Source organism: Schistocerca nitens, unplaced genomic scaffold (genome assembly GCF_023898315.1).
Source record: "Schistocerca nitens isolate TAMUIC-IGC-003100 unplaced genomic scaffold, iqSchNite1.1 HiC_scaffold_468, whole genome shotgun sequence".
Taxonomy (NCBI): Eukaryota; Metazoa; Arthropoda; class Insecta; order Orthoptera; family Acrididae; genus Schistocerca; species Schistocerca nitens.
In genome coordinates this window covers 8,624,504-8,649,636 of record NW_026046001.1, presented here as the reverse complement: position 1 = coordinate 8,649,636, position 25,133 = coordinate 8,624,504, and the positions used below count along the sequence as shown (strand labels likewise).

General features: G+C 66.3%; 2 protein-coding genes across 2 annotated transcripts; one reads left to right on the top strand and one right to left on the bottom strand.

Annotated features, from left to right (window-relative positions):
* Positions 1–272: 272 nt before the first annotated feature.
* On the top strand, positions 273–10,555 carry LOC126232365 (trichohyalin-like). Its single transcript, XM_049942640.1, has 9 exons — positions 273–494; positions 583–1,585; positions 1,652–2,988; positions 3,032–3,685; positions 4,221–4,930; positions 5,033–6,809; positions 6,853–7,520; positions 7,986–10,339; positions 10,548–10,555. Exons 1-9 carry the CDS (start codon positions 273–275, stop codon positions 10,553–10,555), a joined length of 8,733 nt encoding a protein of 2,910 aa, XP_049798597.1.
* A 107-nt stretch (positions 10,556–10,662) lies between these two features.
* Positions 10,663–24,204, bottom strand: LOC126232364 (uncharacterized). The gene is made up of 6 exons (XM_049942639.1): positions 22,370–24,204; positions 20,147–22,256; positions 15,415–20,100; positions 12,654–15,022; positions 11,723–12,464; positions 10,663–11,658 (listed from the first exon to the last, which is right to left on the bottom strand). Exons 1-6 carry the CDS (start codon positions 24,202–24,204, stop codon positions 10,663–10,665), a joined length of 12,738 nt encoding a protein of 4,245 aa, XP_049798596.1.
* Between the last annotated feature and the right edge of the window lie 929 nt (positions 24,205–25,133).

Sequence of the window (25,133 nt, the reverse complement as noted above, 5' to 3'; positions counted from 1 at the left end):
CTGCGCAGAAGCGGCTGCGCAGAAGCGGCTGCGCTGAAGCGGCTGCGCAGAAGCGGCTGCGCAGAAGCGGCTGCGCAGAAGCGGCTGCGCAGAAGCGGCTGCGCAGAAGCGGCTGCGCAGAAGCGGCTGCGCAGAAACGGCTGCGCAGAAACGGCTGCGCATAAACGGCTGCGCAGAGACGGCTGCGCAGAGACGGCTGCGCAGAGACGGCTGCGCAGAGACGGCTGCGCAGAGACGGCTGCGCAGAAACGGCTGCGCATGAACGGCTGCGCATGAACGGCTGCGCAGGAACGGCTGCGCAGGAACGGCTGCGCAGGAACGGCTGCGCAGGAACGGCTGCGCAGGAACGGCTGCGCAGGAACGGCTGCGCAGGAACGGCTGCGCAGGAACGGCTGCGCAGGAACGGCTGCGCAGGAACGGCTGCGCAGGAACGGCTGCGCAGGAACGGCTGCGCAGGAACGGCTGCGCAGGAACGGCTGCGCAGGAACGGCTGCGCAGGAACGGCTGCGCAGGAACGGCTGCTCAGGAACGGCTGCGCAGGAACGGCTGCGCATGAACGGCTGCGCATGAACGGCTGCGCAGGAACGGCTGCGCAGGAACGGCTGCGCAGGAACGGCTGCGCAGAAACGGCTGCGCAGAAACGGCTGCGCAGAAACGGCTGCGCAGAAACGGCTGCGCCGAAACGGCTGCGCCGAAACGGCTGCGCCGAAACGGCTGCGCCGAGACGGCTGCGCTAAACGGCTGCGCCGAAACGGCTGCGCAGAAACGGCTGCGCCGAAACGGCTGAGCCGAAACGGCTGCGCAGAAACGGCTGCGACGAAACGGCTGCGCCGAAACGGCTGCGCCGAAACGGCTGCGCCGAAACCGCTGCGCAGAAACGGCTGCGCAGAAACAGCTGCGCCGAAACAGCTGCGCCGAAACAGCTGCGCAGAAACAGCTGCGCAGAAACAGCTGCGCAGAAACAGCTGCGCAGAAACAGCTAGGCAGAAACAGCTGCGCAGAAACAGCTGCGCAGAAACAGCTGCGCAGAAGCAGCTGCGCAGAAACAGCTGCGCAGAAACAGCTGCGCAGAAGCAGCTGCGCAGAAGCAGCTGCGCAGAAGCAGCTGCGCAGAAGCAGCTGCGCAGAAGCAGCTGCGCAGAAGCAGCTGCGCAGAAGCAGCTGCGCAGGAACAGCTGCGCAGGAACAGCTGCGCAGGAACAGCTGCGCAGAAGCAGCTGCGCAGGAACAGCTGCGCAGAAGCAGCTGCGCAGAAACAGCTGCGCAGGAACAGCTGCGCAGGAACAGCTGCGCAGGAACAGCTGCGCAGGAACAGCTGCGCAGGAACAGCTGCGCAGGAACAGCTGCGCAGAAACGGCTGCGCAGGAACGGCTGCGCAGGAACGGCTGCGCAGGAACGGCTGCGCAGGAACGGCTGCGCAGAAACGGCTGCGCAGAAACGGCTGCGCAGAAACGGCTGCGCCGAAACGGCTGCGCCGAAACGGCTGCGCCGAAACGGCTGCGCCGAAACGGCTGCGCAGAAACGGCTGCGCAGAAACGGCTGCGCCGAAACGGCTGCGCCGAAACGGCTGCGCAGAAACAGCTGCGCCGAAACAGCTGCGCCGAAACAGCTGCGCAGAAACGGCTGCGCATAAACGGCTGCGCATAAACAGCTGCGCAGAAGCAGCTGCGCAGAAGCAGCTGCGCAGGAACAGCTGCGCAGGAACAGCTGCGCAGAAACAGCTGCGCAGGAACAGCTAGGCAGAAACAGCTGCGCAGAAACAGCTGCGCAGAAACAGCTGCGCAGAAGCAGCTGCGCAGAAACAGCTGCGCAGAAGCAGCTGCGCAGAAGCAGCTGCGCAGAAGCAGCTGCGCAGAAGCAGCTGCGCAGAAGCAGCTGCGCAGAAGCAGCTGCGCAGGAACAGCTGCGCAGGAACAGCTGCGCAGGAACAGCTGCGCAGAAGCAGCTGCGCAGGAACAGCTGCGCAGAAGCAGCTGCGCAGAAACAGCTGCGCAGGAACAGCTGCGCAGGAACAGCTGCGCAGAAACAGCTGCGCAGGAACAGCTAGGCAGAAACAGCTGCGCAGAAACAGCTGCGCAGAAACAGCTGCGCAGAAGCAGCTGCGCAGAAACAGCTGCGCAGAAGCAGCTGCGCAGAAGCAGCTGCGCAGAAGCAGCTGCGCAGAAGCAGCTGCGCAGAAGCAGCTGCGCAGAAGCAGCTGCGCAGGAACAGCTGCGCAGGAACAGCTGCGCAGAAGCAGCTGCGCAGGAACAGCTGCGCAGAAGCAGCTGCGCAGGAACAGCTGAGCAGGAACAGCTGCGCAGGAACAGCTGCGCAGGAACAGCTGCGCAGGAGCAGCTGCGCAGGAACAGCTGCGCAGGAACAGCTGCGCAGAAACAGCTGCGCAGGAACGGCTGCGCAGGAACGGCTGCGCAGAAACGGCTGCGCAGAAACGGCTGCGCAGAAACGGCTGCGCCGAAACGGCTGCGCCGAAACGGCTGCGCCGAAACGGCTGCGCAGAAACGGCTGCGCAGAAACGGCTGCGCCGAAACGGCTGCGCAGAAACGGCTGCGCAGAAACAGCTGCGCCGAAACAGCTGCGCCGAAACAGCTGCGCAGAAACAGCTGCGCAGAAGCAGCTGCGCAGAAGCAGCTGCGCAGAAGCAGCTGCGCAGGAACAGCTGCGCAGGAACAGCTGCGCAGGAACAGCTGCGCAGGAACAGCTGCGCAGAAACGGCTGCGCAGGAACGGCTGCGCAGGAACGGCTGCGCAGAAACGGCTGCGCAGGAACGGCTGCGCAGGAACGGCTGCGCAGGAACGGCTGCGCAGGAACGGCTGCGCAGAAACGGCTGCGCAGGAACGGATGCGCAGGAACGGCAGCGCAGGAACGGCTGCGCAGGAACGGCTGCGCAGGAACGGCTGCGCAGGAACGGCTGCGCAGGAACGGCTGCGCAGGAACGGCTGCGCAGGAACGGCTGCGCAGAAACGGCTGCGCAGTAACGGCTGCGCAGTAACGGCTGCGCAGTAACGGCTGCGGAGGAACGGCTGCGCAGGAACGGCTGCGCAGGAACATCTGCGCAGGAACGGCTGCGCAGAAGCGGCTGCGCAGAAGCGGCTGCGCAGAAGCGGCTGCGCAGAAGCGGCTGCGCAGAAACGGCTGCGCAGAAGCGGCTGCGCAGACGCGGCTGCGCAGAAGCGGCTGCGCAGAAGCGGCTGCGCAGAAGCGGCTGCGCAGAAGCGGCAGCGAAGAAGCGGCTGCGCAGAAGCGGCTGCGCAGAAGCGGCTGCGCAGAAGCGGCTGCGCAGAAGCGGCTGCGCAGAAGCCGCTGCGCAGAAGCGGCTGCGCAGAAGCGGCTGCGCAGAAGCGGCTGCGCAGAAGCGGCTGCGCAGAAGCGGCTGCGCAGAAGCGGCTGCGCAGAAGCGGCTGCGCAGAAGCGGCTGCGCAGAAGCGGCTGCGCAGAAGCGGCTGCGCAGAAGCGGCTGCGCAGAAGCGGCTGCGCAGAAACGGCTGCGCAGAAACGGCTGCGCATAAGCGGCTGCGCAGAGACGGCTGCGCAGAGACGGCTGCGCAGAGACGGCTGCGCAGAGACGGCTGCGCAGAAACGGCTGCGCAGAAACGGCTGCGCAGAAACGGCTGCGCATAAAGGGCTGCGCATAAACGGCTGCGCAGGAACGGCTGCGCAGGAACGGCTGCGCAGGAACGGCTGCGCAGGAACGGCTGCGCAGGAACGGCTGCGCAGGAACGGCTGAGCAGGAACGGCTGCGCAGGAACGGCTGCGCAGGAACGGCTGCGCAGGAACGGCTGCGCAGGAACGGCTGCGCAGGAACGGCTGCGCAGGAACGGCTGCGCAGGAACGGCTGCGCAGGAACGGCTGCGCAGGAACGGCTGCGCAGGAACGGCTGCGCAGGAACGGCTGCGCAGGAACGGCTGCGCAGGAACGGCTGCTCAGGAACGGCTGCTCAGGAACGGCTGCGCAGGAACGGCTGCGCATGAACGGCTGCGCATGAACGGCTGCGCAGGAACGGCTGCGCAGGAACGGCTGCGCAGGAACGGCTGCGCAGAAACGGCTGCGCAGAAACGGCTGCGCAGAAACGGCTGCGCAGAAACGGCTGCGCCGAAACGGCTGCGCCGAAACGGCTGCGCCGAAACGGCTGCGCCGAAACGGCTGCGCTAAACGGCTGCGCCGAAACGGCTGCGCAGAAACGGCTGCGCCGAAACGGCTGAGCCGAAACGGCTGCGCAGAAACGGCTGCGACGAAACGGCTGCGCCGAAACGGCTGCGCCGAAACGGCTGCGCCGAAACGGCTGCGCAGAAACTGCTGCGCCGAAACAGCTGCGCCGAAACAGCTGCGCAGAAACAGCTGCGCAGAAACAGCTGCGCAGAAACAGCTGCGCAGAAACAGCTAGGCAGAAACAGCTGCGCAGAAACAGCTGCGCAGAAGCAGCTGCGCAGAAACAGCTGCGCAGAAACAGCTGCGCAGAAGCAGCTGCGCAGAAGCAGCTGCGCAGGAACAGCTGCGCAGGAACGGCTGCGCAGGAACGGCTGCGCAGGAACGGCTGCGCAGGAACGGCTGCGCAGGAACGGCTGCGCAGCAACGGCTGCGCAGGAACGGCTGCGCAGGAACGGCTGCGCAGAAACGGCTGCGCAGAAACGGCTGCGCAGAAACGGCTGAGCAGAAACGGCTGCGCAGAAGCGGCTGCGCAGAAGCGGCTGCGCAGAAGCGGCTGCGCAGAAGCGGCTGCGCAGAAGCGGCTGCGCAGAAGCGGCTGCGCAGAAGCGGCTGCGCAGAAGCGGCTGCGCAGAAGCGGCTGCGCAGATGCGGCTGCGCAGAAGCGGCTGCGCAGAAGCGGCTGCGCAGAAGCGGCTGCGCAGAAGCGGCTGCGCAGAAGCGGCTGCGCAGAAGCGGCTGCGCAGAAGCGCCTGCGCAGAAGCGGCTGCGCAGAAGCGGCTGCGCAGAAACGGCTGCGCAGAAACGGCTGCGCAGAAACGGCTGCGCAGAAACGGCTGCGCAGAAACGGCTGCGCATAAACGGCTGCGCATAAACGGCTGCGCAGAAGCGGCTGCGCAGAAGCGGCTGCGCAGAAACGGCTGCGCAGGAACGGCTGCGCAGGAACGGCTGCGCAGGAACGGCTGCGCAGAAACGGCTGCGCAAGAACGGCTGCGCAGGAACGGCTGCGCAGGAACAGCTGCGCAGGAACAGCTGCGCAGGAACAGCTGCGCAGAAACAGCTGCGCAGGAACAGCTGCGCAGGAACAGCTGCGCAGGAACGGCTGCGCAGAAACGGCTGCGCAGAAACGGCTGCGCAGAAACGGCTGCGCCGAAACGGCTGCGCCGAAACGGCTGCGCCGAAACGGCTGCGCCGAAACGGCTGCGCAGAAACGGCTGCGCCGAAACGGCTGCGCCGAAACGGCTGCGCAGAAACGGCTGCGCCGAAACGGCTGCGCCGAAACAGCTGCGCCGAAACAGCTGCGCCGAAACAGCTGCGCCGAAACAGCTGCGCAGGAACAGCTGCGCAGTAACAGCTGCGCAGAAACAGCTGCGCAGAAACAGCTGCGCAGGAACAGCTGCGCAGAAACAGCTGCGCAGAAGCAGCTGCGCAGAAGCAGCTGCGCAGAAGCAGCTGCGCAGAAACAGCTGCGCAGAAGCAGCTGCGCAGAAGCAGCTGCGCAGAAACAGCTGCGCAGAAGCAGCTGCGCAGAAGCAGCTGCGCAGAAGCAGCTGCGCAGAAGCAGCTGCGCAGAAGCAGCTGCGCAGGAACAGCTGCGCAGAAGCAGCTGCGCAGGAACAGCTGCGCAGAAGCAGCTGCGCAGAAACAGCTGCGCAGGAACAGCTGCGCAGGAACAGCTGCGCAGGAACAGCTGCGCAGAAACAGCTGCGCAGGAACAGCTGCGCAGGAACAGCTGCGCAGAAACAGCTGCGCAGAAGCAGCTGCGCAGAAGCAGCTGCGCAGAAACAGCTGCGCAGAAGCAGCTGCGCAGAAGCAGCTGCGCAGAAGCAGCTGCGCAGAAGCAGCTGCGCAGAAGCAGCTGCGCAGAAGCAGCTGCGCAGGAACAGCTGCGCAGGAACAGCTGCGCAGAAGCAGCTGCGCAGGAACAGCTGCGCAGAAGCAGCTGCGCAGGAACAGCTGAGCAGGAACAGCTGCGCAGGAACAGCTGCGCAGGAACAGCTGCGCAGGAGCAGCTGCGCAGGAACAGCTGCGCAGGAACAGCTGCGCAGAAACAGCTGCGCAGGAACGGCTGCGCAGAAACGGCTGCGCAGAAACGGCTGCGCAGAAACGGCTGCGCCGAAACGGCTGCGCCGAAACGGCTGCGCCGAAACGGCTGCGCAGAAACGGCTGCGCAGAAACGGCTGCGCCGAAACGGCTGCGCAGAAACGGCTGCGCAGAAACGGCTGCGCAGAAACAGCTGCGCCGAAACAGCTGCGCCGAAACAGCTGCGCAGAAACAGCTGCGCAGAAGCAGCTGCGCAGAAGCAGCTGCGCAGAAGCAGCTGCGCAGGAACAGCTGCGCAGGAACAGCTGCGCAGGAACAGCTGCGCAGGAACAGCTGCGCAGAAACGGCTGCGCAGGAACGGCTGCGCAGGAACGGCTGCGCAGAAACGGCTGCGCAGGAACGGCTGCGCAGGAACGGCTGCGCAGGAACGGCTGCGCAGGAACGGCTGCGCAGAAACAGCTGCGCAGGAACGGATGCGCAGGAACGGCAGCGCAGGAACGGCTGCGCAGGAACGGCTGCGCAGGAACGGCTGCGCAGGAACGGCTGCGCAGGAACGGCTGCGCAGGAACGGCTGCGCAGGAACGGCTGCGCAGAAACGGCTGCGCAGTAACGGCTGCGCAGTAACGGCTGCGCAGTAACGGCTGCGGAGGAACGGCTGCGCAGGAACGGCTGCGCAGGAACATCTGCGCAGGAACGGCTGCGCAGAAGCGGCTGCGCAGAAGCGGCTGCGCAGAAGCGGCTGCGCAGAAGCGGCTGCGCAGAAACGGCTGCGCAGAAGCGGCTGCGCAGACGCGGCTGCGCAGAAGCGGCTGCGCAGAAGCGGCTGCGCAGAAGCGGCTGCGCAGAAGCGGCAGCGCAGAAGCGGCTGCGCAGAAGCGGCTGCGCAGAAGCGGCTGCGCAGAAGCGGCTGCGCAGAAGCGGCTGCGCAGAAGCCGCTGCGCAGAAGCGGCTGCGCAGAAGCGGCTGCGCAGAAGCGGCTGCGCAGAAGCGGCTGCGCAGAAGCGGCTGCGCAGAAGCGGCTGCGCAGAAGCGGCTGCGCAGAAGCGGCTGCGCAGAAGCGGCTGCGCAGAAGCGGCTGCGCAGAAGCGGCTGCGCAGAAGCGGCTGCGCAGAAACGGCTGCGCAGAAACGGCTGCGCATAAGCGGCTGCGCAGAGACGGCTGCGCAGAGACGGCTGCGCAGAGACGGCTGCGCAGAGACGGCTGCGCAGAAACGGCTGCGCAGAAACGGCTGCGCAGAAACGGCTGCGCATAAACGGCTGCGCATAAACGGCTGCGCAGGAACGGCTGCGCAGGAACGGCTGCGCAGGAACGGCTGCGCAGGAACGGCTGCGCAGGAACGGCTGCGCAGGAACGGCTGAGCAGGAACGGCTGCGCAGGAACGGCTGCGCAGGAACGGCTGCGCAGGAACGGCTGCGCAGGAACGGCTGCGCAGGAACGGCTGCGCAGGAACGGCTGCGCAGGAACGGCTGCGCAGGAACGGCTGCGCAGGAACGGCTGCGCAGGAACGGCTGCGCAGGAACGGCTGCGCAGGAACGGCTGCTCAGGAACGGCTGCTCAGGAACGGCTGCGCAGGAACGGCTGCGCATGAACGGCTGCGCATGAACGGCTGCGCAGGAACGGCTGCGCAGGAACGGCTGCGCAGGAACGGCTGCGCAGAAACGGCTGCGCAGAAACGGCTGCGCAGAAACGGCTGCGCAGAAACGGCTGCGCCGAAACGGCTGCGCCGAAACGGCTGCGCCGAAACGGCTGCGCCGAAACGGCTGCGCTAAACGGCTGCGCCGAAACGGCTGCGCAGAAACGGCTGCGCCGAAACGGCTGAGCCGAAACGGCTGCGCAGAAACGGCTGCGACGAAACGGCTGCGCCGAAACGGCTGCGCCGAAACGGCTGCGCCGAAACGGCTGCGCAGAAACTGCTGCGCCGAAACAGCTGCGCCGAAACAGCTGCGCAGAAACAGCTGCGCAGAAACAGCTGCGCAGAAACAGCTGCGCAGAAACAGCTAGGCAGAAACAGCTGCGCAGAAACAGCTGCGCAGAAGCAGCTGCGCAGAAACAGCTGCGCAGAAACAGCTGCGCAGAAGCAGCTGCGCAGAAGCAGCTGCGCAGGAACGGCTGCGCAGGAACGGCTGCGCAGGAACGGCTGCGCAGGAACGGCTGCGCAGGAACGGCTGCGCAGGAACGGCTGCGCAGCAACGGCTGCGCAGGAACGGCTGCGCAGGAACGGCTGCGCAGGAACGGCTGCGCAGAAACGGCTGCGCAGAAACGGCTGCGCAGAAACGGCTGAGCAGAAACGGCTGCGCAGAAGCGGCTGCGCAGAAGCGGCTGCGCAGAAGCGGCTGCGCAGAAGCGGCTGCGCAGAAGCGGCTGCGCAGAAGCGGCTGCGCAGAAGCGGCTGCGCAGAAGCGGCTGCGCAGAAGCGGCTGCGCAGATGCGGCTGCGCAGAAGCGGCTGCGCAGAAGCGGCTGCGCAGAAGCGGCTGCGCAGAAGCGGCTGCGCAGAAGCGGCTGCGCAGAAGCGGCTGCGCAGAAGCGGCTGCGCAGAAGCGGCTGCGCAGAAGCGGCTGCGCAGAAACGGCTGCGCAGAAACGGCTGCGCAGAAACGGCTGCGCAGAAACGGCTGCGCATAAACGGCTGCGCATAAACGGCTGCGCAGAAGCGGCTGCGCAGAAGCGGCTGCGCAGAAGCGGCTGCGCAGGAACGGCTGCGCAGGAACGGCTGCGCAGGAACGGCTGCGCAGAAACGGCTGCGCAGGAACGGCTGCGCAGGAACGGCTGCGCAGGAACAGCTGCGCAGGAACAGCTGCGCAGGAACAGCTGCGCAGAAACAGCTGCGCAGGAACAGCTGCGCAGGAACAGCTGCGCAGGAACGGCTGCGCAGAAACGGCTGCGCAGAAACGGCTGCGCAGAAACGGCTGCGCCGAAACGGCTGCGCCGAAACGGCTGCGCCGAAACGGCTGCGCCGAAACGGCTGCGCAGAAACGGCTGCGCCGAAACGGCTGCGCCGAAACGGCTGCGCAGAAACGGCTGCGCCGAAACGGCTGCGCCGAAACAGCTGCGCCGAAACAGCTGCGCCGAAACAGCTGCGCCGAAACAGCTGCGCAGGAACAGCTGCGCAGTAACAGCTGCGCAGAAACAGCTGCGCAGAAACAGCTGCGCAGGAACAGCTGCGCAGAAACAGCTGCGCAGAAGCAGCTGCGCAGAAGCAGCTGCGCAGAAGCAGCTGCGCAGAAACAGCTGCGCAGAAGCAGCTGCGCAGAAGCAGCTGCGCAGAAACAGCTGCGCAGAAGCAGCTGCGCAGAAGCAGCTGCGCAGAAGCAGCTGCGCAGAAGCAGCTGCGCAGAAGCAGCTGCGCAGGAACAGCTGTGCAGAAGCAGCTGCGCAGGAACAGCTGCGCAGAAGCAGCTGCGCAGAAACAGCTGCGCAGGAACAGCTGCGCAGGAACAGCTGCGCAGGAACAGCTGCGCAGAAACAGCTGCGCAGGAACAGCTGCGCAGGAACAGCTGCGCAGAAACAGCTGCGCAGAAGCAGCTGCGCAGAAGCAGCTGCGCAGAAACAGCTGCGCAGAAGCAGCTGCGCAGAAGCAGCTGCGCAGAAGCAGCTGCGCAGAAGCAGCTGCGCAGAAGCAGCTGCGCAGGAAAAGCTGCGCAGGAACAGCTGCGCAGAAGCAGCTGCGCAGGAACAGCTGCGCAGAAGCAGCTGCGCAGAAACAGCTGCGCAGGAACAGCTGCGCAGGAACAGCTGCGCAGGAACAGCTGCGCAGGAACAGCTGCGCAGAAACAGCTGCGCAGGAACAGCTGCGCAGGAACAGCTGCGCAGGAACAGCTGCGCAGAAACAGCTGCGCAGGAACAGCTGCGCAGAAACAGCTGCGCAGAAACAGCTGCGCAGAAACAGCTGCGCAGAAACAGCTGCGCAGAAACAGCTGCGCAGAAACAGCTGCGCAGAAACAGCTGCGCCGAAACAGCTGCGCCGAAACAGCTGCGCCGAAACAGCTGCGCCGAAACAGCTGCGCCGAAACAGCTGCGCAGAAACAGCTGCGCCGAAACAGCTGCGCAGAAACAGCTGCGCAGAAACAGCTGCGCAGAAACAGCTGCGCAGAAACAGCTGCGCAGAAACAGCTGCGCAGGAACAGCTGCGCAGCCGTTTATGCGCAGCCGTTTCTGCGCAGCCGTTTCTGCGCAGCCGTTTCTGCGCAGCCGTTTCTGCGCAGCCGTTTCTGCGCAGCCGTTTCTGCGCAGCCGTTTCTGCGCAGCCGTTTATGCGCAGCCGTTTATGCGCAGCCGTTTATGCGCAGCCGTTTATGCGCAGCCGTTTATGCGCAGCCGTTTCTGCGCAGCCGTTTATGCGCAGCCGTTTATGCGCAGCCGTTTAACGCAGCCGTTTCTGCGCAGCCGTTTCTGCGCAGCCGTTTCTGCGCAGCAGTTTATGCGCAGCCGTTTATGCGCAGCCGTTTATGCGCAGCCGTTTATGCGCAGCCGTTTATGCGCAGCCGTTTCTGCGCAGCCGTTCCTGCGCAGCCGTTCCTGCGCAGCCGTTCCTGCGCAGCCGTTCCTGCGCAGCCGTTCCTGCGCAGCCGTTCCTGCGCAGCCGTTCCTGCGCAGCCGTTCCTGCGCAGCCGTTCCTGCGCAGCCGTTCCTGCGCAGCCGTTTCTTCGCAGCCGTTCCTGCGCAGCTGTTCCTGCGCAGCTGTTCCTGCGCAGCTGTTCCTGCGCAGCTGTTTCTGCGCAGCTGTTTCGGCGCAGCTGTTTCGGCGCAGCTGTTTCGGCGCAGCTGTTTCTGCGCAGCTGTTTCTGCGCAGCTGTTTCTGCGCAGCTGTTTCTGCGCAGCTGTTCCTGCGCAGCTGTTCCTGCGCAGCTGTTCCTGCGCAGCTGCTTCTGCGCAGCTGTTCCTGCGCAGCTGCTTCTGCGCAGCTGTTCCTGCGCAGCTGTTCCTGCGCAGCTGCTCCTGCGCAGCTGCTCCTGCGCAGCTGCTTCTGCGCAGCTGCTTCTGCGCAGCTGCTTCTGCGCAGCTGCTTCTGCGCAGCTGCTTCTGCGCAGCTGCTTCTGCGCAGCTGTTTCTGCGCAGCTGTTTCTGCGCAGCTGCTTCTGCGCAGCTGTTTCTGCGCAGCTGTTCCTGCGCAGCTGTTTCTGCCTAGCTGTTTCTGCCTAGCTGTTTCTGCGCAGCTGTTTCTGCGCAGCTGTTTCTGCGCAGCTGTTCCTGCGCAGCTGTTTCGGCGCAGCTGTTTCTGCGCAGCTGTTTCGGCGCAGCTGTTTCTGCGCAGCTGTTTCTGCGCAGCTGTTTCGGCGCAGCCGTTTCGGCGCAGCCGTTTCGGCGCAGCCGTTTCGGCGCAGCCGTTTCGGCGCAGCCGTTTCGGCGCAGCCGTTTCGGCGCTGCCGTTTCGGCGCAGCCGTTTCTGCGCAGCCGTTTCTGCGCAGCCGTTCCTGCGCAGCCGTTCCTGCGCAGCCGTTTCTGCGCAGCCGTTCCTGCGCAGCCGTTCCTGCGCAGCCGTTCCTGCGCAGCCGTTCCTGCGCAGCCGTTCCTGCGAAGCCGTTCCTGCGCACCTGTTCCTGCGCAGCTGTTCCTGCGCAGCTGCTCCTGCGCAGCTGCTCCTGCGCAGCTGCTCCTGCGCAGCTGCTCCTGCGCAGCTGCTCCTGCGCAGCTGCTCCTGCGCAGCTGCTCCTGCGCAGCTGCTTCTGCGCAGCTGCTTCTGCGCAGCTGCTTCTGCGCAGCTGCTTCTGCGCAGCTGTTTCTGCGCAGCTGCTTCTGCGCAGCTGCTTCTGCGCAGCTGCTTCTGCGCAGCTGTTCCTGCGCAGCTGTTCCTGCGCAGCTGTTTCTGCGCAGCTGTTTCTGCCTAGCTGTTTCTGCGCAGGTGTTTCTGCGCAGCTGTTCCTGCGCAGCTGTTCCTGCGCAGCTGTTTCGGCGCAGCTGTTTCTGCGCAGCTGTTTCGGGGCAGCTGTTTCTGCGCAGCTGTTTCTGCGCAGCTGTTTCTGCGCAGCTGTTTCTGCGCAGCTGTTTCTGCGCAGCTGTTTCTGCGCAGCTGTTTCTGCGCAGCTGTTTCTGCGCAGCTGTTCCTGCGCAGCTGTTCCTGCGCAGCTGTTTCTGCGCAGCTGTTCCTGCGCAGCTGTTCCTGCGCAGCTGTTCCTGCGCAGCTGTTTCTGCGCAGCTGTTTCTGCGCAGCTGTTCCTGCGCAGCTGTTCCTGCGCAGCTCTTCCTGCGCAGCTCTTCCTGCGCAGCTCTTCCTGCGCAGCTGTTCCTGCGCAGCTGTTCCTGCGCAGCTGTTGCTGCGCAGCTGTTTCTGCGCAGCTGTTTATGCGCAGCCGTTTATGCGCAGCCGTTTATGCGCAGCCGTTTATGCGCAGCCGTTTCTGCGCAGCCGTTTCTGCGCAGCCGTTTCTGCGCAGCCGCTTCTGCGCAGCCGTTCCTGCGCAGCCGTTCCTGCGCAGCCGTTCCTGCGCAGCCGTTCCTGCGCAGCCGTTCCTGCGCAGCCGTTACTGCGCAGCCGTTTCTGCGCAGCCGTTTCTGCGCAACCGTTCCTGCGCAGCCGTTCCTGCGCAGCCGTTGCTGCGCAGCCGTTCCTGCGCAGCCGTTCCTGCGCAGCCGTTCCTGCGCAGCCGTTCCTGCGCAGCCGTTCCTGCGCAGCCGTTCCTGCGCAGCCGTTCCTGCGCAGCCGTTCCTGCGCAGCCGTTCCTGCGCAGCCGTTCCTGCGCAGCCGTTCCTGCGCAGCCGTTCCTGCGCAGCCGTTCCTGCGCAGCCGTGCCTGCGCAGCCGTGCCTGCGCAGCCGCTTCTGCGCAGCCGCTTCTGCGCAGCCGCTTCCGCGCAGCCGCTTCCGCACAGCCGCTTCCGCGCAGCCGCTTCCGCGCAGCCGCTTCCGCGCAGCCGCTTCCGCGCAGCCGCTTCCGCGCAGCCGTTTCCGCGCAGCCGCTTCCGCGCAGCCGCTTCCGCGCAGCCGCTTCTGCGCAGCCGCTTCTGCGCAGCCGCTTCTGCGCAGCCGTTTCTGCGCAGCCGTTTCTGCGCAGCCGTTTCTGCGCAGCCGTTCCTGCGCAGCCGTTCCTGCGCAGCCGTTCCTGCGCAGCCGTTCCTGCGCAGCCGTTCCTGCGCAGCCGTTCCTGCGCAGCCGTTCCTGCGCAGCCGTTCCTGCGCAGCCGTTCCTGCGCAGCCGTTTCTGCGCAGCCGTTTCTGCGCAGCCGTTCCTGCGCAGCCGTTTCTGCGCAGCCGTTTCTGCGCAGCCGTTTCGGCGCAGCCGTTTCGGCGCAGCCGTTTCGGCGCAGCCGTTTCGGCGCAGCCGTTTCTGCGCAGCCGTTTCTGCGCAGCCGTTTCTGCGCAGCCGTTCCTGCGCAGCTGTTCCTGCGCAGCTGTTCCTGCGCAGCTGTTGCTGCGCAGCTGTTCCTGCGCAGCTGTTCCTGCGCAGCTGTTCCTGCGCAGCTGTTCCTGCGCAGCTGTTTCTGCGCAGCTGCTTCTGCGCAGCTGTTCCTGCGCAGCTGCTTCTGCGCAGCTGTTCCTGCGCAGCTGCTTCTGCGCAGCTGCTTCTGCGCAGCTGCTTCTGCGCAGCTGCTTCTGCGCAGCTGCTTCTGCGCAGCTGCTTCTGCGCAGCTGTTTCTGCGCAGCTGTTTCTGCGCAGCTGTTTCTGCGCAGCTGTTTCTGCGCAGCTGTTTCTGCCTAGCTGTTTCTGCGCAGCTGTTTCTGCGCAGCTGTTTCTGCGCAGCTGTTCCTGCGCAGCTGTTTCGGCGCAGCTGTTTCGGCGCAGCTGTTTCTGCGCAGCTGTTTCGGCGCAGCTGTTTCTGCGCAGCTGTTTCTGCGCAGCTGTTTCGGCGCAGCTGTTTCGGCGCAGCTGTCTCGGCGCAGCCGTTTCGTCGCAGCCGTTTCTGCGCAGCCGTTTCTGCGCAGCCGTTTCTGCGCAGCCGTTTCTGCGCAGCCGTTTCTGCGCAGCCGTTTCTGCGCAGCCGTTTCTGCGCAGCCGCTTCTGCGCAGCCGCTTCTGCGCAGCCGCTTCTGCGCAGCCGCTTCTGCGCAGCCGCTTCTGCGCAGCCGCTTCTGCGCAGCCGCTTCTGCGCAGCCGCTTCTGCGCAGCCGCTTCTGCGCAGCCGCTTCAGCGCAGCCGCTTCTGCGCAGCCGCTTCTGCGCAGCCGCTTCTGCGCAGCCGCTTCTGCGCAGCCGCTTCTGCGCAGCCGCTTCTGCGCAGCCGCTTCTGCGCAGCCGCTTCTGCGCAGCCGCTTCTGCGCAGCCTCTTCTGCGCAGCCGCTTCTGCGCAGCCGCTTCTGCGCAGCCGCTTCTGCGCTGCCGCTTCTGCGCAGCCGCTTCAGCGCAGCCGCTTCTGCGCAGCCGCTTCTGCGCAGCCGCTTCTGCGCAGCCGTTTCTGCGCAGCCGCTTCTGCGCAGCCGCTTCTGCGCAGCCGCTTCTGCGCAGCCGCTTCTGCGCAGCCGTTTCTGCGCAGCCGTTTCTGCGCAGCCGTTTCTGCGCAGCCGTTTCTGCGCAGCCGTTTCTGCGCAGCCGTTCCTGCGCAGCCGTTCCTGCGCAGCCGTTTCTGCGCAGCCGTTACTGCGCAGCCGTTCCTGCGCAGCCGTTCCTGCGCAGCCGTTCCTGCGCAGCCGTTCCTGCGCAGCCGTTCCTGCGCAGCCGTCCCTGCGCAGCCGTTCCTGCGCAGCCGTTCCTGCGCAGCCGTTCCTGCGCAGCCGTTTCTGCGCAGCCGCTTCTGCGCAGCCGCTTCTGCGCAGCCGCTTCTGCGCAGCCGCTTCTGCGCAGCTGTTTCTGCGCAGCTGCTTCTGCGCAGCTGTTTCTGCGCAGCTGCGTCTGCGCAGCTGCTTCTGCGCAGCTGCTTCTGCGCAGCTGCTTCTGCGCAGCTGCTTCTGCGCAGCTGTTTCTGCCTAGCTGTTTCTGCGCAGCTGTTTCGGCGCAACTGTTTCTGCGCAGCTGTTTCGGCGCAGCTGTTTCGGCGCAGCTGTTTCTGCCTAGCTGTTTCTGCGCAGCTGTTTCGGCGCAGCTGTTTCGGCGCAGCTGTTTCGGCGCAGCTGTTTCGGCGCAGCTGTTTCGGCGCAGCTGTTTCGGCGCAGCTGTTTCGGCGCAGCTGTTTCGGCGCAGCCGTTCATGCGCAGCCGTTCATGCGCAGCCGTTCCTGCGCAGCCGTTCCTGCGCAGCCGTTCCTGCGCAGCCGTTCCTGCGCAGCCGTTCCTGCGCCGCCGTTTCTGCGCAGCCGTTTCTGCGCAGCCGTTTATGCGCAGCCGTTTATGCGCAGCCGTTTATGCGCAGCCGTTTATGCGCAGCCGTTTATGCGCAGCCGTTTCTGCGCAGCCGTTTCTGCGCAGCCGTTTCTGCGCAGCCGTTTCTGCGCAGCCGTTTCTGCGCAGCCGCTTCTGCGCAGCCGCTTCTGCGCAGCCGCTTCTGCGCAGCCGCTTCTGCGCAGCCGCTTCTGCGCAGCCGCTTCTGCGCAGCCGCTTCTGCGCAGCCGCATCTGCGCAGCCGCTTCTGCGCAGCCGCTTCTGCGCAGCCGCTTCTGCGCAGCCGCTTCTGCGCAGCCGCTTCTGCGCAGCCGCATCTGCGCAGCCGCTTCTGCGCAGCCGCTTCTGCGCAGCCGCTTCTGCGCAGCCGCTTCTGCGCAGCCGTTTCTGCGCAGCCGTTTCTGCGCAGCCGTTCCTGCGCAGCCGTTCCTGCGCAGCCGTTGCTGCGCAGCCGTCTCTGCGCAGCCGTTCCTGCGCAGCCGTTCCTGCGCAGCCGTTCCTGCGCAGCCGTTCCTGCGCAGCCGTTCCTGCGCAGCCGTTCCTGCGCAGCCGTTCCTGCGCAGCCGTTTCTGCGCAGCCGTTCCTGCGCAGCCGTTCCTGCGCAGCCGTTCCTGCGCAGCCGTTCCTGCGCAGCCGTTCCTGCGCAGCCGTTCCTGCGCAGCCGTTTCTGCGCAGCCGTTTCTGCCTAGCAGTTTCTGCGCAGCTGTTCCTGCGCAGCTGTTCCTGAGCAGCTGTTCCTGAGCAGCTGTTCCTGCGCAGCTGTTTCTGCGCAGCTGTTCCTGCGCAGCTGTTCCTGCGCAGCTGTTCCTGCGCAGCTGTTCCTGCGCAGCTGTTCCTGCGCAGCTGTTTCTGCGCAGCTGTTTCTGCGCAGCTGTTTCGGCGCAGCTGTTTCTGCGCAGCTGTTTCTGCGCAGCTGTTTCTGCGCAGCTGTTTCTGCGCAGCTGTTCCTGCGCAGCTGTTCCTGTGCAGCTGCTTCTGCGCAGCTGTTCCTGCGCAGCTGCTTCTGCGCAGCTGTTCCTGCGCAGCTGTTCCTGCGCAGCTGCTTCTGCGCAGCTGCTTCTGCGCAGCTGCTTCTGCGCAGCTGCTTCTGCGCAGCTGCTTCTGCGCAGCTGCTTCTGCGCAGCTGCTTCTGCGCAGCTGCTTCTGCGCAGCTGTTTCTGCGCAGCTGTTTCTGCGCAGCTGCTTCTGCGCAGCTGTTCCTGCGCAGCTGTTCCTGCGCAGCTGTTTCTGCCTAGCTGTTTCTTCGCAGCTGTTTCTGCGCAGCTGTTTCTGCGCAGCTGTTCCTGCGCAGCTGTTTCGGCGCAGCTGTTTCTGCGCAGCTGTTTCGGCGCAGCCGTTTCTGCGCAGCCGTTTCTGCGCAGCCGTTTCGGCGCAGCCGTTTCGGCGCAGCCGTTTCGGCGCAGCCGTTTCGGCGCAGCCGTTTCGGCGCAGCCGTTTCGGCGCAGCCGTTTCGGCGCAGCCGTTTCGGCGCAGCCGTTTCGGCGCAGCCGTATCGGCGCAGCCGTTTCGGCGCAGCCGTTTCTGCGCAGCCGTTCCTGCGCAGCCGCTTCTGCGCAGCCGTTCCTGCGCAGCCGTTCCTGCGCAGCCGTTGCTGCGCAGCTGTTCCTGCGCAGCTGTTCCTGCGCAGCTGTTCCTGCGAAGCTGTTCCTGCGCACCTGTTCCTGCGCAGCTGCTCCTGCGCAGCTGCTCCTGCGCAGCTGCTCCTGCGCAGCTGCTCCTGCGCAGCTGCTCCTGCGCAGCTGCTCCTGCGCAGCCGTTTCTGCGCAGCCGCTTGTGCGCAGCCGCTTCTGCGCAGCCGCTTCCGCGCAGCCGCTTCCGCGCAGCCGCTTCCGCGCAGCCGCTTCCGCGCAGCCGCTTCCGTGCAGCCGCTTCTGCGCAGCCGCTTCTGCGCAGCCGTTTCTGCGCAGCCCCTTCTGCGCAGCCGCTACTGCGCAGCCGCTTCGGCGCAGCCGCTTCTGCGCAGCCGCTTCTGCGCAGCCGCTTCTGCGCAGCCGCTTCTGCGCAGCCGTTTCTGCGCAGCCGTTTCTGCGCAGCCGTTTCTGCGCAGCCGTTCCTGCGCAGCCGTTCCTGCGCAGCCGTTCCTGCGCAGCCGTTCCTGCGCAGCCGTTCCTGCGCAGCCGTACCTGCGCAGCCGTTTCTGCGCAGCCGTTCCTGCGCAGCCGTTCCTGCGCAGCCGTTCCTGCGCAGCCGTTCCTGCGCAGCCGTTCCTGCGCAGCCGTTCCTGCGCAGCCGTTCCTGCGCAGCCGTTCCTGCGCAGCCCTTCCTGCGCAGCCGTTCCTGCGCAGCCGTTCCTGCGCAGCCGTTCCTGCGCAGCCGTTCCTGCGCAGCCGTTCCTGCGCAGCCGTTCCTGCGCAGCCGCTTCTGCGCAGCCGCTTCTGCGCAGCCGCTTCTGCGCAGCCGCTTCTGCGCAGCCGCTTCTGCGCAGCCGCTTCTGCGCAGCCGCTTCTGCGCAGCCGCTTCTGCGCAGCCGTTTCTGCGCAGCCGCTTCTGCGCAGCCGCTTCTGCGCAGCCGTTTCTGCGCAGCCGCTTCTGCGCAGCCGCTTCTGCGCAGCCGTTTCTGCGCAGCCGTTTCTGCGCAGCCGTTTCTGCGCAGCCGTTCCTGCGCAGCCGTTCCTGCGCAGCCGTTCCTGCGCAGCCGTTTCTGCGCAGCCGTTACTGCGCAGCCGTTGCTGCGCAGCCGTTCCTGCGCAGCCGTTCCTGCGCAGCCGTTCCTGCGCAGCCGTTCCTGCGCAGCCGTTCCTGCGCAGCCGTTCCTGCGCAGCCGTTTCGGCGCTGCTGTTTCTGCGCAGCTGTTTCTGCGCAGCTGTTCCTGCGCAGCTGTTCCTGCGCAGCTGTTTCTGCGCAGCTGTTCCTGCGCAGCTGTTCCTGCGCAGCTGTTCCTGCGCAGCTGTTCCTGCGCAGCTGTTCCTGCGCAGCTGTTCCTGCGCAGCTGTTTCTGCGCAGCTGCTTCTGCGCAGCTGCTTCTGCACAGCTGTTCCTGCACAGCTGCTTCTGCGCAGCTGTTCCTGCGCAGCTGTTCCTGCGCAGCTGCTTCTGCGCAGCTGCTTCTGCGCAGCTGCTTCTGCGCAGTTGCTTCTGCGCAGCTGCTTCTGCGCAGCTGCTTCTGCGCAGCTGCTTCTGCGCAGCTGCTTCTGCGCAGCTGTTTCTGCGCAGCTGCTTCTGCGCAGCTGCTTCTGCGCAGCTGTTTCTGCGCAGCTGTTTCTGCGCAGCTGTTTCTGCGCAGCTGTTTCTGCGCAGCTGTTCCTGCGCAGCTGTTTCGGCGCAGCTGTTTCTGCGCAGCTGTTTCGGCGCAGCTGTTTCTGCGCAGCTGTTTCTGCGCAGCTGTTTCGGCGCAGCTGTTTCGGCGCAGCTGTTTCGGCGCAGCAGTTTCGGCGCAGCAGTTTCGGCGCAGCCGTTTCGGCGCAGCCGTTTCTGCGCAGCCGTTTCGGCGCAGCCGTTTCGGCGCAGCCGTTTCGGCGCAGCCGTTTCGGCGCAGCCGTTTCTGCGCAGCCGTTTCTGCGCAGCCGTTTCTGCGCAGCCGTTCCTGCGCAGCCGTTCCTGCGCAGCTGTTTCTGCGCAGCTGTTCCTGCGCAGCTGTTCCTGCGCAGCTGTTTCTGCGCAGCTGTTTCTGCGCAGCTGTTCCTGCGCAGCTGTTCCTGCGCAGCTGTTCCTGCGCAGCTGTTCCTGCGCAGCTGTTCCTGCGCAGCTGTTTCTGCGCAGCTGCTTCTGCGCAGCTGTTCCTGCACAGCTGCTTCAGCGCAGCTGTTCCTGCGCAGCTGTTCCTGCGCAGCTGCTTCTGTGCAGCTGCTTCTGCGCAGCTGCTTCTGCGCAGCTGCTTCTGCGCAGCTGCTTCTGCGCAGCCGCTTCTGCGCAGCCGCTTCTGCGCAGCCGCTTCTGCGCAGCCGCTTCTGCGCAGCCGCTTCTGCGCAGCCGTTTCTGCGCAGCCGTTCCTGCGCAGCCGTTCCTGCGCAGCCGTTCCTGCGCAGCCGTTCCTGCGCAGCCGTTCCTGCGCAGCCGTTCCTGCGCAGCCGTTTCGGCGCTGCTGTTTCTGCGCAGCTGTTTCTGCGCAGCTGTTCCTGCGCAGCTGTTCCTGCGCAGCTGTTTCTGCGCAGCTGTTCCTGCGCAGCTGTTCCTGCGCAGCTGTTCCTGCGCAGCTGTTCCTGCGCAGCTGTTCCTGCGCAGCTGTTCCTGCGCAGCTGTTTCTGCGCAGCTGCTTCTGCGCAGCTGCTTCTGCACAGCTGTTCCTGCACAGCTGCTTCTGCGCAGCTGTTCCTGCGCAGCTGTTCCTGCGCAGCTGCTTCTGCGCAGCTGCTTCTGCGCAGCTGCTTCTGCGCAGTTGCTTCTGCGCAGCTGCTTCTGCGCAGCTGCTTCTGCGCAGCTGCTTCTGCGCAGCTGCTTCTGCGCAGCTGTTTCTGCGCAGCTGCTTCTGCGCAGCTGCTTCTGCGCAGCTGTTTCTGCGCAGCTGTTTCTGCGCAGCTGTTTCTGCGCAGCTGTTTCTGCGCAGCTGTTCCTGCGCAGCTGTTTCGGCGCAGCTGTTTCTGCGCAGCTGTTTCGGCGCAGCTGTTTCTGCGCAGCTGTTTCTGCGCAGCTGTTTCGGCGCAGCTGTTTCGGCGCAGCTGTTTCGGCGCAGCTGTTTCGGCGCAGCAGTTTCGGCGCAGCCGTTTCGGCGCAGCCGTTTCTGCGCAGCCGTTTCGGCGCAGCCGTTTCGGCGCAGCCGTTTCGGCGCAGCCGTTTCGGCGCAGCCGTTTCTGCGCAGCCGTTTCTGCGCAGCCGTTTCTGCGCAGCCGTTCCTGCGCAGCCGTTCCTGCGCAGCTGTTTCTGCGCAGCTGTTCCTGCGCAGCTGTTCCTGCGCAGCTGTTTCTGCGCAGCTGTTTCTGCGCAGCTGTTCCTGCGCAGCTGTTCCTGCGCAGCTGTTCCTGCGCAGCTGTTCCTGCGCAGCTGTTCCTGCGCAGCTGTTTCTGCGCAGCTGCTTCTGCGCAGCTGTTCCTGCACAGCTGCTTCAGCGCAGCTGTTCCTGCGCAGCTGTTCCTGCGCAGCTGCTTCTGTGCAGCTGCTTCTGCGCAGCTGTTCCTGCGCAGCTGTTCCTGCGCAGCTGTTTCTGCGCAGCTGTTTCTGCGCAGCTGTTCCTGCGCAGCTGTTCCTGCGCAGCTGTTCCTGCGCAGCTGTTCCTGCGCAGCTGTTCCTGCGCAGCTGTTTCTGCGCAGCTGCTTCTGCGCAGCTGTTCCTGCACAGCTGCTTCAGCGCAGCTGTTTCTGCGCAGCTGTTCCTGCGCAGCTGTTCCTGCGCAGCTGTTTCGGCGCAGCTGTTTCGGCGCAGCTGTTTCTGCGCAGCTGTTTCGGCGCAGCTGTTTCTGCGCAGCTGTTTCTGCGCAGCTGTTTCGGCGCAGCTGTTTCGGCGCAGCTGTTTCGGCGCAGCTGTTTCGTCGCAGCCGTTTCTGCGCAGCCGTTTCGGCGCAGCCGTTCCTGCGCAGCCGTTCCTGCGCAGCCGTTCCTGCGCAGCCGTTCCTGCGCAGCCGTGCCTGCGCAGCTGCTTCTGCGCAGCCGCTTCTGCGCAGCCGCTTCTGCGCAGCCGCTTCTGCGCAGCCGCTTCCGCGCAGCCGCTTCCGCGCAGCCGCTTCCGCGCAGCCGCTTCCGCGCAGCCGCTTCTGCGCAGCCGCTTCTGCGCAGCCGCTTCTGCGCATCCGTTTCTGCGCAGCCGCTTCTGCGCAGCCGCTTCTGCGCAGCCGCTTCTGCGCAGCCGCTTCTGCGCAGCCGCTTCTGCGCAGCCGCTTCTGCGCAGCCGTTTCTGCGCAGCCGTTTCTGCGCAGCCGTTTCTGCGCAGCCGTTTCTGCGCAGCCGTTCCTGCGCAGCCGTTCCTGCGCAGCCGTTCCTGCGCAGCCGTTCCTGCGCAGCCGTACCTGCGCAGCCGTTTCTGCGCAGCCGTTCCTGTGCAGCCGTTCCTGCGCAGCCGTTCCTGCGCAGCCGTTCCTGCGCAGCCGTTCCTGCGCAGCCGTTCCTGCGCAGCCGTTCCTGCGCAGCCGTTCCTGCGCAGCCGTTCCTGCGCAGCCGTTCCTGCGCAGCCGTTCCTGCGCAGCCGTTCCTGCGCAGCCGTTTTTGCGCAGCCGCTTCTGCGCAGCCGCTTCTGCGCAGCCGCTTCTGCGCAGCCGCTTCTGCGCAGCCGCTTCTGCGCAGCCGCTTCTGCGCAGCCGCTTCTGCGCAGCCGCTTCTGCGCAGCCGCTTCTGCGCAGCCGCTTCTGCGCAGCCGCTTCTGCGCAGCCGCTTCTGCGCAGCCGTTTCTGCGCAGCCGCTTCTGCGCAGCCGCTTCTGCGCAGCCGTTTCTCCGCAGCCGCTTCTGCGCAGCCGCTTCTGCGCAGCCGTTTCTGCGCAGCCGTTTCTGCGCAGCCGTTTCTGCGCAGCCGTTCCTGCGCAGCCGTTCCTGCGCAGCCGTTTCTGCGCAGCCGTTCCTGCGCAGCCGTTCCTGCGCAGCCGTTCCTGCGCAGCCGTTCCTGCGCAGCCGTTCCTGCGCAGCCGTACCTGCGCAGCCGTTTCTGCGCAGCCGTTCCTGTGAAGCCGTTCCTGCGCAGCCGTTCCTGCGCAGCCGTTCCTGCGCAGCCGTTCCTGCGCAGCCGTTCCTGCGCAGCCGTTCCTGCGCAGCCGTTCCTGCGCAGCCGTTCCTGCGCAGCCGTTCCTGCGCAGCCGCTTCTGCGCAGCCGCTTCTGCGCAGCCGCTTCTGCGCAGCCGCTTCTGCGCAGCCGCTTCTGCGCAGCCGCTTCTGCGCAGCCGCTTCTGCGCAGCCGCTTCTGCGCAGCCGCTTCTGCGCAGCCGCTTCTGCGCAGCCGTTTCTGCGCAGCCGCTTCTGCGCAGCCGCTTCTGCGCAGCCGTTTCTGCGCAGCCGCTTCTGCGCAGCCGCTTCTGCGCAGCCGTTTCTGCGCAGCCGTTTCTGCGCAGCCGTTTCTGCGCAGCCGTTTCTGAGCAGCCGTTCCTGCGCAGCCGTTCCTGCGCAGCCGTTCCTGCGCAGCCGTTTCTGCGCAGCCGTTACTGCGCAGCCGTTGCTGCGCAGCCGTTCCTGTGCAGCCGTTCCTGCGCAGCCGTTCCTGCGCAGCCGTTCCTGCGCAGCTGTTCCTGCGCAGCTGTTTCTGCGCAGCTGTTCCTGCGCAGCTGTTTCGGCGCAGCTGTTTCGGCGCAGCTGTTTCGGCGCAGCTGTTTCGGCGCAGCTGTTTCGGCGCAGCTGTTTCGGCGCAGCTGTTTCGGCGCAGCCGTTTCGGCGCAGCCGTTTCGGCGCAGCCGTTTCGGCGCAGCCGTTTCGGCGCAGCCGTTTCTGCGCAGCCGTTTCTGCGCAGCCGTTTCTGCGCAGCCGTTCCTGCGCAGCCGTTCCTGCGCAGCCGTTTCTGCGCAGCCGTTCCTGCGCAGCCGTTCCTGCGCAGCCGTTTCTGCGCAGCTGTTCCTGCGCAGCTGTTCCTGCGCAGCTGTTCCTGCGCAGCTGTTCCTGCGCAGCTGTTCCTGCGCAGCTGTTTCGGCGCAGCTGTTTCTGCGCAGCTGTTTCGGCGCAGCTGTTTCGGCGCAGCTGTTTCGGCGCAGCCGTTTCGTCGCAGCCGTTTCTGCGCAGCCGTTTCGGCGCAGCCGTTTCTGCGCAGCCGTTTCTGCGCAGCCGTTTCTGCGCAGCCGTTTCTGCGCAGCCGTTTCTGCGCAGCCGCTTCTGCGCAGCCGCTTCTGCGCAGCCGCTTCTGCGCAGCCGCTTCTGCGCAGCCGCTTCTGCGCAGCCGCTTCTGCGCAGCCGCTTCTGCGCAGCCGCTTCTGCGCAGCCGCTTCTGCGCAGCCGCTTCTGCGCAGCCGCTTCAGCGCAGCCGCTTCTGCGCAGCCGCTTCTGCGCAGCCGCTTCTGCGCAGCCGCTTCTGCGCAGCCGCTTCTGCGCAGCCGCTTCTGCGCAGCCGCTTCTGCGCAGCGGCTTCTGCGCAGCCGCTTCTGCGCAGCCGCTTCTGCGCAGCCGCTTCTGCGCAGCCGCTTCTGCGCAGCCGCTTCTGCGCAGCCGTTTCTGCGCAGCCGTTTCTGCGCAGCCGCTTCTGCGCAGCCGCTTCTGCGCAGCCGTTTCTGCGCAGCCGTTTCTGCGCAGCCGTTTCTGCGCAGCCGTTTCTGCGCAGCCGTTTCTGCGCAGCCGTTTCTGCGCAGCCGTTTCTGCGCAGCCGTTTCTGCGCAGCCGTTCCTGCGCAGCCGTTTCTGCGCAGCCGTTCCTGCGCAGCCGTTACTGCGCAGCCGTTTCTGCGCAGCCGTTCCTGCGCAGCCGTTCCTGCGCAGCCGTTCCTGCGCAGCCGTTCCTGCGCAGCCGTTCCTGCGCAGCCGTTCCTGCGCAGCCGTTCCTGCGCAGCCGTTTCTGCGCAGCCGTTCCTGCGCAGCCGTTCCTGCGCAGCCGTTCCTGCGCAGCCGTTCCTGCGCAGCCGTTCCTGCGCAGCCGTTCCTGCGCAGCCGTTCCTGCGCAGCTGCTTCTGCGCAGCTGCTTCTGCGCAGCTGCTTCTGCGCAGCTGTTTCTGCGCAGCTGCTTCTGCGCAGCTGTTTCTGCGCAGCTGCGTCTGCGCAGCTGCTTCTGCGCAGCTGCTTCTGCGCAGCTGCTTCTGCGCAACTGTTTCTGCCTAGCTGTTTCTGCGCAGCTGTTTCGGCGCAACTGCTTCTGCGCAGCTGTTTCGGCGCAGCTGTTTCGGCGCAGCTGTTTCTGCCTAGCTGTTTCTGCGCAGCTGTTTCTGCGCAGCTGTTTCGGCGCAGCTGTTTCTGCGCAGCTGTTTCGGCGCAGCTGTTTCGGCGCAGCTGTTTCGGCGCAGCTGTTTCGGCGCAGCTGTTTCGGCGCAGCTGTTTCGGCGCAGCTGTTTCGGCGCAGCCGTTCATGCGCAGCCGTTCATGCGCAGCCGTTCCTGCGCAGCCGTTCCTGCGCAGCCGTTCCTGCGCAGCCGTTCCTGCGCAGCCGTTCCTGCGCCGCCGTTTCTGCGCAGCCGTTTCTGCGCAGCCGTTTATGCGCAGCCGTTTATGCGCAGCCGTTTATGCGCAGCCGTTTATGCGCAGCCGTTTATGCGCAGCCGTTTATGCGCAGCCGTTTCTGCGCAGCCGTTTCTGCGCAGCCGTTTCTGCGCAGCCGTTTCTGCGCTGCCGTTTCTGCGCAGCCGCTTCTGCGCAGCCGCTTCTGCGCAGCCGCTACTGCGCAGCCGCTTCTGCGCAGCCGCTTCTGCGCAGCCGCTTCTGCGCAGCCGCATCTGCGCAGCCGCTTCTGCGCAGCCGCTTCTGCGCAGCCGCTTCTGCGCAGCCGCTTCTGCGCAGCCGCTTCTGCGCAGCCGTTTCTGCGCAGCCGTTCCTGCGCAGCCGTTCCTGCGCAGCCGTTGCTGCGCAGCCGTTGCTGCGCAGCCGTTGCTGCGCAGCCGTTCCTGCGCAGCCGTTCCTGCGCAGCCGTTCCTGCGCAGCCGTTCCTGCGCAGCCGTTCCTGCGCAGCCGTTCCTGCGCAGCCGTTTCTGCGCAGCCGTTCCTGCGCAGCCGTTCCTGCGCAGCCGTTCCTGCGCAGCCGTTCCTGCGCAGCCGTTCCTGCGCAGCCGTTCCTGCGCAGCCGTTTCTGCGCAGCCGCTTCTGCGCAGCTGTTCCTGCGCAGCTGCTTCTGCGCAGCTGTTCCTGCGCAGCTGTTCCTGCGCAGCTGTTCCTGCGCAGCTGCTTCTGCGCAGCTGCTTCTGCGCAGCTGCTTCTGCGCAGCTGCTTCTGCGCAGCTGCTTCTGCGCAGCTGCTTCTGCGCAGCTGTTTCTGCGCAGCTGCTTCTGCGCAGCTGCTTCTGCGCA

Excerpts from the sequence above, each read along its gene's own strand:
- LOC126232365 (XM_049942640.1), top strand. The coding sequence starts at position 273 with ATGAACGGCTGCGCAGGAACGGCTGCGCAGGAACGGCTGCGCAGGAAC. Across the intron at positions 3,686-4,220 it reads GGCTGCGCAGGAACGGCTGC|AAACGGCTGCGACGAAACGG; the intron begins GCAGGAACGGCT and ends ACGGCTGCGCAG. Across the intron at positions 6,810-6,852 it reads TGCGCAGTAACGGCTGCGCA|GAACGGCTGCGCAGGAACAT; the intron begins GTAACGGCTGCG and ends ACGGCTGCGCAG.
- LOC126232364 (XM_049942639.1), bottom strand. The coding sequence starts at position 24,204 with ATGAACGGCTGCGCCGAAACAGCTGCGCCGAAACAGCTGCGCCGAAAC. Across the intron at positions 20,101-20,146 it reads AGCTGCGCAGGAACGGCTGC|AAACGGCTGCGCCGAAACGG; the intron begins GCAGGAACGGCT and ends ACGGCTGCGCAG. Across the intron at positions 12,465-12,653 it reads TGCGCAGAAACGGCTGCGCA|CTGCGCAGAAACAGCTGCGC; the intron begins GTAACGGCTGCG and ends GCGCATAAACAG.